At 50.2% G+C, this 16536-nt stretch overlaps 1 protein-coding gene across 1 annotated transcript; it reads right to left on the bottom strand.

The window, feature by feature from the left end:
* Positions 1-9817: 9817 nt before the first annotated feature.
* LOC311082377 (uncharacterized protein) lies at positions 9818-14672 on the bottom strand (the record flags this gene model as incomplete). Its single annotated transcript, XM_084113167.1, has 3 exons — positions 13979-14672; positions 12804-13374; positions 9818-10013 (listed from the first exon to the last, which is right to left on the bottom strand). Exons 1-3 carry the CDS (start codon positions 14568-14570, stop codon positions 9818-9820), a joined length of 1359 nt encoding a protein of 452 aa, XP_083969293.1. The 5' UTR covers positions 14571-14672.
* Between the last annotated feature and the right edge of the window lie 1864 nt (positions 14673-16536).

Consider the following 16536-nt stretch of genomic DNA (forward strand, 5'->3'; position numbering starts at 1 on the left):
AGGCAGAGCTAAAGTCGACAAAGAGCAGCCTTGCGTAGGTGTTCTTGTGCTCGAGATGTTTCAATAGTGTGTGGAGCACAATGGCGATGGCGTCCTCAGTCGACCGGTTCCGTCTGTACGCAAATTGGTGTGGATCAAGTGATGGTGGTATTGCGCTTTTAATGTGAGTGGTGACCAGCCTCTCAAAGCACTTGGCAGGAATGGAGGTGAGTGCCACCGGTCTATAGTCATTTAGATTAGTGGCATTTGACTGCTTAGGGACTGGGACTATTGTGGCTGCCTTAAAGCAGGCAGGGACCCATGAAGTGGACAGCGATGTGTTGTAGATGGCGGTAAAAACGTCAGTTAGCTCCGCAGCACAGTTTCTCAGCACTCGGCCCAGCACACCGTCCGGTCCGGCTGCTTTCCTGATGTTAATGCCGCAGAGGACCCGTCTTACCTCATGAGTGCTCAGGACTGGTGCAGGATCAGTGGCAGGGAGGGGGGGCAGCACAGGGTCTGTGTTGTCCCTATCATAGCGCGCATAAAAGAGATTGAAATCCTCAGCCAAGGTGGAAACAGCTGAGGAAGATGTTGATTTGCTCTTATAGTCCGTGATGGCCCTGATGCCCTCCCATACCTGCCTGGGGTTTGCAGAGTTATTAAAACAGGCTTCAATACGCCTCCGGTGTTGTTGTTTGGCAGTATTGACTCCTTTCCTTAGTGCAGCCCTGGCTCTGCTGTATACATCAGGGTCCCTAGAACCCAGCGCTGTCCCTAGCTCGGATCAGATGTTCAACACCATGTGTCATCCAAGGTTTCCTGTTGAGATACACACGGAAATGTTTCCAAGACGTAACATTATCCACACAGAAGTTAATGTAACTCAGGACAGTGGTGGTATATTCATCCAACGATTCACGAGTATCCGTGCCCTGCCCCTTGAACACATCCCAATCTGTGTGGTGGAAACAGTCCTGTAACATAGGGATGGCGTCCTCTGGCCACATTCTCACGGTTTTGGTTGTAATCCCAGCGCTCTTGATCTTGGGTGTATACCGTGGGTGTAGCAGCAAGGAGAGATGGTCTGACAGACCCAGGTGAGGGTAAGCCTGGGCCCTGTATGCTTCTGCTACATTAGTATACACCTGGTCCAGCGTTTTATCTCCCCTAGTAGCACATTTCACATTGCGATGGAATTTATGAAGAACAGTTTTTAAGTCAGCATGGTTAAAATCCCCAGCGGCAACAATAACACTGTCCGGGTGTGCTACCAAGCTGTTATTAATGCTGTTGTAAACCTGTGCAAGCGCTAGCTTAGCATTAGCGTCCGGTGGAATGTAAAAAGCACAGATGTAAACAGCAGTGAATTCCCTCGGGAGATAAAACGGCCTGCACTTCAGTAGCATAAGTTCCACCTCCGGGCTGCACAATCTATTCACGATAGTAACATTTGTGCACCAAAAGTTGTTAATGTATATGCAAAGTCCCCCGCCGATCTTCTTACCAGAATTGGCGGTCCTGTCGGCTCGGTAAGCGGTACGTCCCGCTAGCTCGATAGCAGTGTCCGGAGTGGTGCTGTTCAGCCAGGTTTCGGTAAAAATCATGCAGCAACAGTTGTAAATAATCCTCTTTGCTGCTATATGTAACCGGATCTCATCCATCTTGCTGCGGATCGACCGGGCGTTTGAGAGAAATATTGTAGGAAGCGGTGGTTTGAACGGATTAGCCTTTAGCCTAGCCCATACGCCAGCCCGTTTAACTCTCTTCCGCCGCCGCTCACAGCGCCTCCTTCGCCGGCCTGCTCCTGCGGGGGGCCCGGTAGATGGTCTGGTGATCTCAAGAGGAATGAGGTACTCGGTTAACAGGTAGTGTACTCCAGTACTCAAGTGCAAGAGTTCAGAGAGGCTGTACTGAAGTGCCGCTGTACTGAAAATGTGCGACGTGATACACAGTGCCACCAAAAAACTAAAAAAACCATGCCCGTTGTGAGTGCTCCTGGCCGCTGCGACTGTGCGCGCCGCCATCTTTGCATGTGACAAGTGATCCAGTGCCCTGCGTAAGTCTGAGCTCCCTGTTGTGAGACTAGCACGAACGAAGGAGTCCTACCTAACACAGGAATACCAAGGTACACTGGGAAGCATATCTCAGGAGAAATATGCAATTACGCCCAACCATTAAGGGGGGGACTTGGAATACACATATGACCCAGAGAGATGCATATGGGGTATCACTGAGGTGTCCAGCCGCAGGTGGAATATTTAAACCCCAGGGGTGGCAAGGTGGCTTGCCAAGGGAAAGACACACGCTCAAAAGAGACTTACAGTGGAATACACATGTGGGGGTCGCCCAGAGGGGGGACCATGCACATGGAGGCACCTAGTCAAGCGCAAAAGCTGCGTTATGGCAAAATGGCATAAGTCAGGCGTTGACGTCACCAGTGCTGGAGGAAACTCAGAGCTTATCAGACTCACCTGAGAAGATAATCGCACGTATCCCGTCCGTGGAGAGTAATGGCGAGCAAGCGAAGACACCTGAGCAGAATCTAGTACCGGCTGGTTGAAGCGAGTACATGGGAAGAAACTGGCTCTACTCGGAGATTATAGAATCTCGCGAATGTGTTGGGTGTCGCCCAGCCTGCAGCTCTACAAATGTCTGTTAGCGAGGCGCCATGCGCTAGAGCCCAAGAGGAAGCCACACTACGAGTGGAGTGGGCTTTCACACCAAGGGGGCATTGACGACCTTGCTGCTGGTATGCCAAAGCGATGGTATCCACTATCCAGTGAGATAACCTTTGCTTTGAGAGAGCCTTTCCCTTCAGCTTCCCACCATAACAGACAAAGAGCTGGTCTGAGGTCCTGAAACACTGCGTTCTGTCTACGTAAGCACGAAGGGCGCGTACTGGACAGAGCAGTGCCAAGGCTGGGTCTGCCTCCTCCAAGGGCAGCGCTTGCAGGTTCACTACCTGGTCACGAAAGGGTGTGGTAGGAACCTTGGGCACATATCCAGGCCGGGGTCTCAGGATCACGTGAGAGTTAGCCGGCCCGAATTCCAGGCACGCTTCGTCAACCGAAAATGCCTGCAGGTCCCCTACCCTCTTGATGGAGGCCAATGCAACCAGGAGCGCTGTCTTCATAGACAGGAACTTAAGCTCTACTGATTGCAAAGGCTCAAATGGAGCACTCTGCAGGGCAGTTAGAACCACTGAGAGGTCCCAAGAGGGTACGAGGGGAGGACGAGGAGGATTCAGTCTCCTCGCTCCCCTCAGGAACCTGATGATCAGGTCGTGCTTTCCCAGAGACTTACCATCAACTGCGTCGTGATGTGCGGCAATGGCGGCAACATACACTTTCAGGGTGGAGGGAGACAGCCTTCGCTCCAACCCTTCTTGCAGGAAGGAAAGCACGACACTGATCAGGCATTTCGTGGGTTCTTGATGTTTAGAAGAACACCAGTTGACGAAGAGGTTCCACTTCAACGCATAGGCATGTCTCGTGGACGATGCTCTAGCGGAAGTGATGGTAGCCACCACCGCAGGTGGTAGGGTACTCAAACCTGCCTCGTCCCGTCCAGGAGCCACACGTGGAGGTTCCAAAGATCAGGACGAGGGTGCCAAAGGGTGCCCCGTCCCTGAGAAAGGAGGTCCTTCCTCAGAGGAATTGGCCAGGGAGGTGCTGTCGCGAGGAGTACTAGTTCGGAGAACCAGGTCCGGTTGTGCCAATATGGGGCAACCAAAATGACCTGCTCCTCGTCCTCCCTGATCTTGCGCAAGGTCTGCGCATACTTGTGTAGGCCCCGCGGCCAGCTGTGCGCCAGTGTGTCGGTGCAGGGCGAGACGTACAGCCAGCAACTCGAGGCAATTGACATGCCAAAGGCGCTGGGGTCCTGTCCAGGAGCCCACGGCAGCATGTCCATTGCACATGGCGCCCCAGCCCGTGGTGGAGGCATCTGTTGATACAACAACATGCCGGGAAACTCGTTCTAGGGGCACTCCGGCCCGTAGAAAACTGAGGTTCGTCCACGGGGTGAAGGTCTGACGGCAGGCTGGAGTCACTGGAACTCGGAGCGTGCCGTGTTGCCATGCCCACCTCGGGACTCGATCGCGAAGCCAAAGCTGAAGCGGTCTCATATGAAGCAATCCCAGCGGCGTTACTGCGGCTGCGGATGCCATATGCCCCAGGAGCCTCTGAAAAAGTTTCAGTGGAACCGCACTCTTGCCCTCGAACTGACGAAGACAAGTCAGCAGTGACTGCGCGCACATGGCGACCGAGTCGATCTCCATACCGAGAAAAGAGATCCTCTGCGCGGGGCAGAGTTTGCTCTTCTCCCAGTTGACCCGAAGGCCCAGACGAGCTAGGTGCCGGAGCACTAGGTCCCTGTGTTCGCAAACCTGGTCTCGAGAGTGAGCTAGGATCAGCCAGTCGTCTAGATAGTTCAGGATGCGAACCCCGTGTTCCCGGAGGGGAACAAGGGCTGCCTCGACGACCTTCGTAAAGATGCGAGGAGACAGGGCTAGCCCGAAAGGGAGAACCGCGTACTGGTATGCCTGCCCCTCGAAAGCAAACCGTAGAAACGGTCTGTGTCGAGGTAAAATGGAGACATGGAAGTAGGCGTCCTTCAGGTCGATCGCTGCAAACCAATCCTGCGGCCGCACACACTGGAGGATGTGTTTGGCCGTTAGCATCTTGAACGGCAGCCTGTGAAGGGAGCGGTTCAAGACGCGCAGGTCGAGGATTGGCCGTAACCCACCGGACTTCTTGGGTACAATGAAGTAAGGGCTGTAGAAGCCGGACTTCATCTCGGCTGGAGGGACAATCTCGATCGCACCCTTCGCCAGTAGGGTGGCGACCTCCGCTCTCATAACAGGGGCATTGCCACCGACCATAGTGAAGCGGACTCCCCTGAAGTGGGGAGGAGATATCGCGAACTGAATCGCGTAGCCGAATCTGATGGTTCTCGCGACCCAGCGGGACAGTCTGGGAAGCTCTAGCCAGGCCTCCAGAAAGTGCACCAGCGGGGTCATACGAACCACAGACGTACCGTCGGTGGGGCAGCGAGGCGGAATGACCGGCACCGGCGAGGGTGGCATAGCGGCCCTGTGCGGGGGCATGGTCATTAACCGCGTCCTGCCAGAGGAGGCCAGGGGAGGGCGCGCGTCCCACGGGGGCGTGCTCTGGCAGGGGTCTGGCGACAGAGGGGGATGAGAGGAGCGTGGCCCGTGGGCGGCGCGTGCTGTCATCCCGCACCTCTGGGACAGAGGAGGGCGGCAGTGGCGGGACCCGAGGGTGGCGCGCACTGCGGCCCTCGGACTCTGTCGGCTCAGGATTGGGGAATTCAATTCTGTCTCTATAGAACAAAAGATTCTCCCCCGGCCCTCCACCGGGGGAAGGAGTGGCCCTGCTACCAGCTCCTGGGACAGAATTAAAGCCAATCCTGAGCAGCCCGTCTCAGGAGCGCCGCTTGGCCTGGCGTTTAGCGGGCGGCGGGGCTGGAGAGGGCTGTGGCGCCTTCCTGCGGCTTCCTCCACGACGCGGCCCAGATGAAGGCTGCTGCTGGGGCCGTGCGGGAGGGGCGGGAGCCGCGGGAGGGCGCCCTCGGCAGCGAGCAGGCTGAGGATTCTGTGCCGACGGCTGAGCAGCGGAGCGTCGGGGCAGAATGTGCTTAATCGCCTCAGTCTGCTTCTGGGCAGTCGAGAACTGCTGGGCAAAGTCCTCGACTGCACCGCCGAAAAGGCCGGCCTGGGATATGGGAGCGTCGAGCAGACGAGTCCGCTCTGGCTCGCGCATATCGGCCAGGTTCAGCCAGAGATGTCGCTCCTGGACCACAGCTGTGGACATCACCAAACCCAGGGAGTGCGCGGTCACCTTCGTCGCTCGGAGAGCGAGGTCGGTGGCGGCGCGCAGCTCATCGAAGAGCCATGGGTCTGTCCTGCTCTCGTGCATGTCACGGAGCATCTGGGCCTGGTAGACCTGCAAGATGGCCATGGCATGCAAAGAGGCAGCTGCCTGTCCCGCCGCTCTGTAAGACTTCGCCACCATGGTAGACGAGAATCTACAGGCTTTGGACGGGTGCTTAGGATCACCACGCGATGAAGCGCTTGCCGGACACAGCTGCATCGCGACAGAACGTTCGACCGGGGGAATCCCAGTGTACCCACAAGCATCAGCCTCATCGAGGGGAGGAAAGGCGGAGAAAGCCGACGAACGATCACGGGAAGACATGGGAGCCTCCCAGGACCGCGTGACTTCCTCATGCACTTCCGGGAAGAATGGTATTGGGTTTGGGCGGCGACGAGTGTCAGCGGCCGCTCCCAAAAACCAATCATCCAGCCGCGAGCGCACTGGATCGGGTGGCGGGGACCACTCCAGCCCAATGGCCGCGGCTGCCCGGGAAAGCATGGCAGTCAGCTCGGGATCAGACTCGGGCAATGCTGGCACGCCCGAGGACGGCAACACAGCCGAATCCTCATTTCCCGAGGACTCATGCCCACCTTGTGATGAAGTGATCGACATTGCATCCTCCTCTGGAGCTCCAAACGAAACACGCGGGGCCTCCGTAGAGGGACCAGCGGTCTCAGTTTGAACACCCACGGGTACCGATTCTGAAGAGGGGCGTGTGGACCGTGGACGTTTCGGCGGTGTGTCCCACACAGTCACCCTCAGGTCACCCCGGCCACCAGCCGAAGTACTAGCTCTCGGGGAGTCAGTAGATCGGGGTGTGGGTAGGGGGACTCTCGCTCTGGTGAGCTCATTGAGTCTCGACCGCAGCATGGAGATGGTCATGTTCCCGCAGTGAGAACATGAGTCATCCACAAACGCTGCTTTAGCGTGATCAACGCCCAAACACGCTAAGCAGAGATTGTGCCCATCAGGAGAAAATACATCGCGACCACAACCAGAAGTGCACGGGCGAGACATCTTTAAAAAGACGTGCCACATGCAATGCTCTTTTTGTGAGAGGAAAACTCTGCGGATGTTGAAGCGAACAGGGAGAAATCACACTAACTGTCAGATCACTGACCAGATCAGCAGGGTAGTGTGCACTCGCTGAAATCGCCGTCACACCAACACCGGAGAGCTTGCTCGTCTCGAAGGAATGAGAAGAAATAACTCAGGATTTTGGCTTGCGTGGAGTGGAGAAGTTCTCGGCTCCAAAGCGAAAACATATCTGCATGTTGCCGGCGTACTTCCTTATATACCCCCTGCGGCGGGCAAAGATACGCTATGCAAATTCCGCAGACCCATGGCATTTCATTGCCATTGGCTCGTTTTATATACTCGAAGGTGATAGGCTTCTAAGCGAAACCCCAATCGTCGTCATCCGACGTAACTCGGAGTGACCACGAAAGGGAACTGTACATGACTGAAGTCAAGGGTATTCAACTATCAACAGTTATTGATGAAGCATTTACAGACTGACTGATATAAATGAAACATAAAACACACCAGCATAAAAAGCAGAAGTTTTAAATCATAGTATTTTTCCTGACTTAAAGCAAACAACACACTCTCCAGAATAAACTATTAGTCTTTATCAGAGAGCTGTTCAAATCACTGACACACTCTTAATATGAAGATAATTCTTCATCATCAGATGTTTGAGTGGCACTATGTCCAGTATCAGGAATAATACAGTATGATCTGTGTGTATCAATACACAACTCTGAGATCACAACGTGAATGTGTGCAAGAATAAACTGAGCATGTTCAAATGAACTCTTTCCAGACTAATTCCACTAAATGTCTTTAGAGAAAATACAGATTTCTTTACCTGTGAGAAGTGAAGAGAGAATGATCAGTCCCAGCAGACACAGATCACACTTATCAGCCATTTTCTGTTTCTGTCAGTCTTCCTCTTCATTATATATAGTTACAGCTCCTCCTTTAAACATCATCAGCTCCTCTTGCGGTTATTAACTTCCTCTCATCTGACCAACCAACCATCACTGGTGAAATAAACATAAAGCCTAATGTTGCAGTGCATGATGGGAACCACCAATCAAAGCTCATCCATGTCTCCCAAAATAATCATTATTGCTAATATAGCGTATAACTGTTGAGCTAAGTGAACCTGAAGGTAGTGATGGTGAGATGAAGCTTCATGAAGCTTTAAAGCTTTCCAGCCTGATGTGTGTAAAAGTGGTTGATTTCTCCAGGTTTGGAATGCACACAGCGGCACCTGCTGGTCAATGCTAATATCATGCAGAACAAATCCTCAGTGGTGTGTTATGGAAATTAATTTGACTTCATGCAGGGCTGCCAATGCTGAGAATCAGGCAATCGACACTTTTCACTCGCTCTCACGACACACATCCAGTTTCTCACGCAGAGGAAAATCATGAAGCAAAGAGGACTGACACCGACAGACAAGGCTACTATTGATATGAAACACACTCTCAGCTCTCAGATTCTGTCCATTTTATCACGAAATTCAACAATAAATACGGTTTTGGCGCTTGTAAATGTGACGTGACAGATCTCTGTATCGCCTGAACCAATCATCTCTTACTCTTCACTACTAGTTAATAGCAAATAAACACGAATGAACAATAGGTGTGTTGAAAGATACAGTACAACTTACCGAAATGTATATCCCTCATACATAATATCGATCAGTCAGTGTTTTTCACCCGCGGAAGAGCTCAATAACAGCTGGAGAACACTATAACCTACACGTGACGGTACATTTACCTCAGGAACATTAATGACCATAGCACGCTAGTTGGCTAGACAAATTAGCTAGAGGAGTATTTTGCTAAATATGTGCACTATATTATATATTTTTTTATTATATATTTTTTTACATATATCATTAAAATATTAGAACATTATTATAATAAAAACACATTCTAATTGTATTTGAGTTGATATTTTTAACCTTTAATAATAGACTAATACCAGCTCAGTGTGTTCACAGCATTAGGTGAATTGTTTTTTTTTTTTCCTTGAGAAATTAACATTCATCTAATGTACCTAATATTTAATAGAGAGAGATTGATAGAAAATAGCCAGAGATTGATAACGGCAGTCAGAAGAGAGAAATATGTAAATTTGTCATCACTCCCACAGCCGCTGTATTAGAAACACCCTCACAGCAGCATTAACTAGTTTTTTGTAATTTGATACAAAGGTAATATAATATAAAGTACAGTGTTATAAATGTAAATACATATTTTTCAAAATGAAAATATAAAAAACTTTGCAGGATTTACGATGCTGATGATGACGTTAAAACGCGTCATCATCACCCTGTTGAAAAGGGTCTATTTTCACGGTCACCTTGCTCGAACACGCATTAGCTTCTGCTAGTGTTAGCGTCATAATCCTTATACACTAAACATAGCAGCAGCCAAGGGAAGTTACTCGTTTTAAAACTAGGAACATCTGCCAACCACTGAAGGACAAATTCAAGAGTCACTCAATAGTAAACCATTCATTTGTCTCATATTTACACTGAGCTACTTTCAAATTTCACAAGCTTTTGGCTGGCTGGCAGCTGGTGCTAATTCCCATCTGTGCCTAGCGGAGACATTAGGAGCTTTAGCTTATTTCCCCTGTAGTCTCTTTGCTCGGTGATGCCCGGAACATGTCCGTTATTTTGGAGCATTTCGCTCATCCATAATCTTTTTCCTTCTGAGTCTGACCTTCTCAGCGCCACCTTTCGCTTTTCTTTTTTGCCTTTCCATCATTTAGACTCACTCACACACTGTCTGTTAACGTTAGACTTCCAAAACGTGACGAGGAAAAAAAGAGGTGTTCGATGGCTTTACGTCCTAGGCCGACGGACTACGCCATTTGAGGAGGGGCCGCTCACTGATCCCCCTATATTTGTGAAAACCCTAGACATGGTTGTACCTGCACTTCGCGAGTGCTTTCTGATTAGCCTGTGTTTCTCCTGAAATAAGAGGATCTGCGGCCCGCCGTCCGGGTTGAGCAGAGGCTGCACAGTTTGACCAGCGGGCAGCGGCCGCACACCAGGCCACCGGATGCTGTTGCTGAGAACTGGCGATGTAGAACTTCAGTGGGCAACTGAAGCTAAGCAGGGAAATAATGAGAAAGAACCAGATCTCTTACCACAGCTCTGCAGACGACACACAGCTCTACTTAGCCCTATCGCCTCACGATTACAGCCCCATTGACTCCCTGTGCCAAAGCACTGATGAAGTCAACAGGTGGATGTGCCAAAACTTTCTTCAGTAAAGTAATTATTTACATTTTAAACATTTTGTTTGTTTACCTGTATGTAATGTGACCATTAACCAACAACAGAAAGTATATGTGAAGTTGATGTGGTGTAAATGAAATGAACTTAAATTAAATATTTTGGAAATCCCTGCTATGAGCCAATATAGTAGGTAAATTGGGGTACAGTAAAGACATGTTAAAATTGAAATATAACACTGTTACAAAAGATTTGTATTTCAAATATGCGGTTCTTTTGAATTTCCCATTTCATAAAAGAATACTGAAATGTGACAGTTTCCGCAAGAACATTAAGCATCAAACCTTTTCTTGAGCATCAGATCATCATATTAAAATGGTTTCTTAAGGATCATGTGACACTGAAGACTGGAATAATGGTGCTGAAGATTGTGTGATTTATGTCCGATTTGAGTGATTCTTTTAAAATGATCAGAAGTGAACTGAACTTACCATTACTCTATTTTTGCTGCTAAAGGTTTGCTGGGATGAGTGTATTAATGGGTTATTGGTAAATGGTATTGTGATTTTTATAGAGATTAATATGTAAATCATTGTAAACATATAATGAATATGTACATGAATGCTGCTGTGTTGCTGGTGTAGATCTGCTATAAGTATTGTCACGCTCAATGAGACGGAAGCAATAATGCAAGTAAAACTCTTTATTGAGGTAAATGATGTACAGGTCTCTATCAGGCTGGTGACGCAGGGACAAGATGGTCAGCAATCCGGTGATGTAGTGACGTGATGATGAATCGTGATGAAATCCAGACGACGAACGAAAACCAGTTGAACACAGAACAGGAAACCAAGACAGGAACTGAAACTCAGACAGGGACTGGATACACACACACGGGAGACATCAAAACAACGATCTGACAAAGAGAGACAAGTGCGGTGAGATTTTATAGGTGAATGGATTGACTGCAGCTGGTGATGAGAGTGAGATCAGCTGGATCGCTGATGCACTGATCAGAGCGGTAACGCCCACTCGCACACACCCACACACACATAACAACAAGTACACGAGACAAGAAGGAAACAGTGAATTCACGAACCATGACAGTACCCCCCCTCCTAGGGACGCCTCCTGGCGTCCCCAGACTCCCTTACCTGTCGATTGTAATCATCAATAAGGGAGTGATCCAGGATGTCTCTAGCAGGTACCCAACTTCTCTCCTCCGCACCGTAACCTTCCCAGTCCACCAAGTACTGGAAACCGCGTCCCCTCCGCCTTGAGTCCAGAATACGGTTAACCGAATATGTAGGTTCCCCTTCTACGAGCCGCGGCGGGGGGGGGACCGGGACAGGCGGATTAATACAAGAACGAAACACAGGCTTTATTTTGGAAACATGAAAGGCGGGATGAATCCTCCTGTACACTGGAGGGTGTTTGAGGCGGACTGCCACCGGACTAATGATCTTGGTGACAGTGAACGGGCCGATAAATTTGGGAGCAAGTTTATTAGAGACGGAGCAGAGAGGAATGTTCTTGGTAGAAAGCCACACCTTTTGACCAACGACGTATACGGGAGGCCTAGACCGGTGACGGTCGGCTTTGGCCTTGGTGCGCGCCCCCACCTGGAGTAGAGTCTCACGGGCTCTAGTCCAAGTGCGGTGACACCTCTGGACGAAGGCGTGAGCAGAGGGGACCGCGACTTCGGATTCCAGACTAGAAAAAACTGGTGGCTGGTAACCTACACTACACTCAAACGGAGACAGGCCCGTAGACGACACTGGTAACGTATTGTGGGCGTACTCCACCATTGACAGTTGTTGGCTCCATGAGGAAGGATTCTTGGAGACCAAATATCGCAACGACCTCTCCAAATCTTGGTTGGCTCTCTCAGTTTGACCATTGCTCTGGGGATGAAACCCTGAGGACAGACTGACAGTCGCTCCCAATAATTTACAAACTCTTGCCAAAATTTGGACACAAATTGGGGTCCCCTGTCGGAAACCACGTCTGTCGGGAGGCCATGTAAGCGAAAGACGTGGTCAACGACAATCAACGCTGTCTCCTTGGCTGAAGGTAATTTGGGCAAGGGAATAAAATGGGCCGCCTTCGAGAACCGGTCCACCACGGTCAAAACTACCGTGTTGCCTCGGGAGGGCAGGAGGGCGGTGATAAAATCTAGCGCAATATGGGACCAGGGTCTCGAAGGGACAGGCAGCGGTTGAAGTAACCCATCTGGGGGTCGATTGGAGGTCTTACCAACGGCACAAACAGAGCAAGCCAAAACAAAACTGTGGACATCACGAGCCATAAGCGGCCACCAAAATCGTTGCTTGACCAAAAACTTGGTACGACTAACTCCTGGATGACAAGCCACGTTGGAACAATGCCCCCACTGAATAACGTCAGACCGTAATCCCTCCGGTACAAATAAACGGTTCAGTGGACAATCGGGCGGAGGCGTTACCCCTTCTAAGGCCTTCTTGACCTTCGATTCGACCTCCCATACGAGTGTGGAGATGAATAGAGTCTCCGGTAAAATGCACTCGGGAGTAGACGGGCGTTCGGAACGATCAAAAATGCGCGATAAAGAATCTGGTTTGATGTTTTTAGAACCCGGGCGGTACGAGAGAGTAAAGTCAAAACGTCCGAAAAAAAATGCCCACCGAGCCTGCCTGGAGTTCAATCTTTTGGCAGTCTTAATGTATTCCAGATTCTTATGGTCGGTCCAGACGATAAAAGGCACCCCCGACCCTTCTAACCAGTGACGCCATTCTTCCAACGCTAACTTGACTGCCAACAACTCTCTGTTACCAATGTCATAATTGCGTTCGGCAGGGGACAAACGATGAGAAAAAAACGCGCACGGATGCATCCTGTCGTCTGTGAGAGAGCGTTGGGAAATCACTGCACCTACCCCCACCTCTGACGCGTCGACCTCCACCACGAACTGACGTGCTGGATCAGGGGCAATGAGGATGGGGGCTGAAACAAAGCGGCCCTTCAGTTTGGCAAACGCAGCCTCAGCTGCGTCTGACCACCTGAACGTAGTTCTGGGGGAGGTCAAGGCAGTCAGAGGTGAGGCTAGTTGGCTGAAATTGCGAATAAACCGCCGGTAGAAATTGGCGAACCCCAGAAACCTCTGTAGGGCCTTATGGGAATCTGGACTTGGCCAATCCACCACAGCCTTAACCTTGTCAGGATCCATACGTATTCCCTCAGACGACACAATGTACCCTAGGAAAGGAACAGACTGTGCATGAAAAACGCATTTCTCCGCCTTGACAAAAAGCCCATTCTCTAGCAACCTCTGAAGCACTCGTCGAACGTGCTGCACATGTTCCTGGAGAGAAGATGAAACTATCAATATGTCATCCAGGTAGACATATATGAACTGATCTACCACATCTCGCAGCACGTCGTTGACGAGTGCCTGGAAGACTGCTGGGGAGTTGGACAACCCAAAAGGCATGACCAAGTATTCAAAGTGCCCCCTGGGGGTGTTAAAAGCAGTCTTCCACTCATCCCCCTTCCTGATGCGGACCAAATGATAAGCATTACGTAAGTCCAATTTAGTGAAGATGGATGCTCCCTGTAACCTCTCGAAAGCTGAAGACATCAACGGCAAAGGATAAGTATTCTTTACCGTGATGCTGTTCAGCCCCCGGTAATCAATACAAGGTCGCAGAGATCCATCCTTCTTCCCCACAAAAAATAACCCCCGCTGGAGAAGAGGAAGGGCGGATGAACCCCGTAGCTAGAGAATCAGAAATATATTTCTCCATAGCCTCCCTTTCTGGGACAGAAAGCGAATATAACTTGCCTTTAGGCGGAGACTTACCTGGCAATAACTCTATGGCACAGTCATAGGGACGATGCGGAGGAAGAGAAGCAGCACGAGACTTACTGAACACCTCCTTCAGGTCTAGGTACTCCGCGGGCACGTTAGACAAATCCACTGCCTCCTCCTGAAACACAGAGACAGAAACAGACGAACAGGCAGACACAAGACAGGACTCATGACATTTACTGCTCCATTCCAACACTGAATTCTTCTGCCAGTCTATTTTGGGGTTGTGATTGATGAGCCAAGGATGTCCGAGAACAACAGGTGCGAGAGGTGAGTCCAGTATGTAAAATGAAAGGGTCTCAGTGTGATTGCCAGATGTGATGAGTGTGATGGGTCCGGTGATGAGTGCAATGGTGGGTAAATCCTGGCCGTTGAGTGCATGAACAGCGATCTTGTGAGTGAGTGGTTGGATGGGAACTTGGAACTTGAGTGCAAATGAATGGTCCATGAAATTACCTTCGGCCCCTGAATCCACCAGTGCGTGACAGTCGTGATTGTGGGCTGACCATCTTAGTCTTACCGGGAGGAGCGTAGATGTTGATGAGGTCTTCTCAGCGGAGATCCCACCCGACAGTAGCCTCATACTTACTGCCGGGCTTGGCCTTTTACCGGGCAGTTGTAAGCATAATGTCCTGCGGCGCCACAGTACAGGCAAAGGCCTTGGGACCTCCGCCTTTCCTTCTTCTCCCGGGAAAGCCAAGCTCGACCGACCTGCATGGGCTCGTGATCGTAGACGAGGCTGACCACGTCCCTGCCGCTGGACCGCTGACTCTCAGTTCCTCTTAATCCTCGGCTGGGTAGCATCCGTCGCTCGACCCTAGTCAGTCGTGCATCCACAAGTGCCAATTCCACCAGTCCATCAAGGGAAGTAGGAAGGTCCAGGGCGTAGATCTCCCTATGGACGCGGTCAGCCAGCCCATGCAGGAACATGTCCCACTGCGCCTCCTCGTTCCACTGACACTCAGCCGCCAGGGTCTTGAATTCAATCGAGTAATCTGACACTGACCTCTCTCCTTGCTTGAGTTCCGCGAGCATCCGAGCCGCCTCTCTCCCGGCGACCGCTAGGTCAAATACTCTTTTCATTTCGGCGGCGAGTGTCTGGAACGAGGCGCAGCAAGGGTCTTGATTCTCCCACACCGCCGTCCCCCATAGAGCTGCCCTCCCAGTCAACAAAGTCAGCACAAATGCCACTTTGGCACTCTCGTTGCAGAAGGTTCTGGGCTGGAGGGCGAAATGCATTGAGCAACGTGTCAGAAAAGCTCTACAAAAGTTTGGCTCACCGCGTATGATTCCGGAACAGGTAGGCGGGGCTCCGACTGGGAGACGCTCGCTGTTGGTGTGGGGGGAATGGCCGGTGTGGGTGGCGCAGTGGGAGCTCGCAGATGTTGAACTTGCTGGGTGAGCTCGGACACCTGCGTCACCAACGCTTGAACAGCCCGGGCCGTATCATTCAGATTCTTCTCCTGACTGTCCATACGCTGAATGCTGGAGTTAACAAACTCATCCAAAGTTGAGGGGTTACTCGCTGCTTCCATGACTGGTCAGATCGTTATGTCACGCTCAATGAGACGGAAGCAATAATGCAAGTAAAACTCTTTATTGAGGTAAATGATGTACAGGTCTCTATCAGGCTGGTGACGCAGGGACAAGATGGTCAGCAATCCGGTGATGTAGTGACGTGATGATGAATCGTGATGAAATCCAGACGACGAACGAAAACCAGTTGAACACAGAACAGGAAACCAAGACAGGAACTGAAACTCAGACGGGGACTGGATACACACACACGGGAGACATCAAAACAACGATCTGACAAAGAGAGACAAGTGCGGTGAGATTTTATAGGTGAATGGATTGACTGCAGCTGGTGATGAGAGTGAGATCAGCTGGATCGCTAATGCACTGATCAGAGCGGTAACGCCCACTCGCACACACCCACACACACATAACAACAAGTACACGAGACAAGAAGGAAACAGTGAATTCATGAACCGTGACAAGTATAAGCTAAGATGCCTTTTAGTTCACCAGATTCATCAGTTCTCGAAGCCTTGGCCCCGGAGAAGATGATGGGCTCAGCTGAGAGAGAGAGAGATTCGACCTGCTCAAAACTGTGTCACAGTCCCGTACAGAAATTCAGGTATCGTACACACTCTTTTGACTTCAGCATTTCCATCTGAATGTCAATGCATCAGAAGAGAGAAAATAAAGTCGGATTGATCCTGATTGGCTGTCAATGTTTTTTATTGTTCATCAGCCTGAAAACTCATCCTTGGTGTGAAGAGGCCTTTAAACTGCTTACAACAATACTGGCAGCATGTAATCATGTTTAAAGGAATTCATATATTAATATAGCTTGCTATTGAAGATAAAGCTTTTTCTAATAACACCTTCCTCTCATTTTGTAAAACTTACACCCAATATTCTGCCTTTCTCTGCATATTTCTCTTCATCTTGCATAAAATGGGGAGGACATTAAAATCAACATGTGCATAAAATTGTATATATATATATATATATATATATATATATATATATATATATATATA

Source organism: Abramis brama (assembly GCF_963993115.1).
Source record: "Abramis brama genome assembly, chromosome: 1".
Lineage (NCBI taxonomy): Eukaryota > Metazoa > Chordata > Actinopteri > Cypriniformes > Leuciscidae > Abramis > Abramis brama.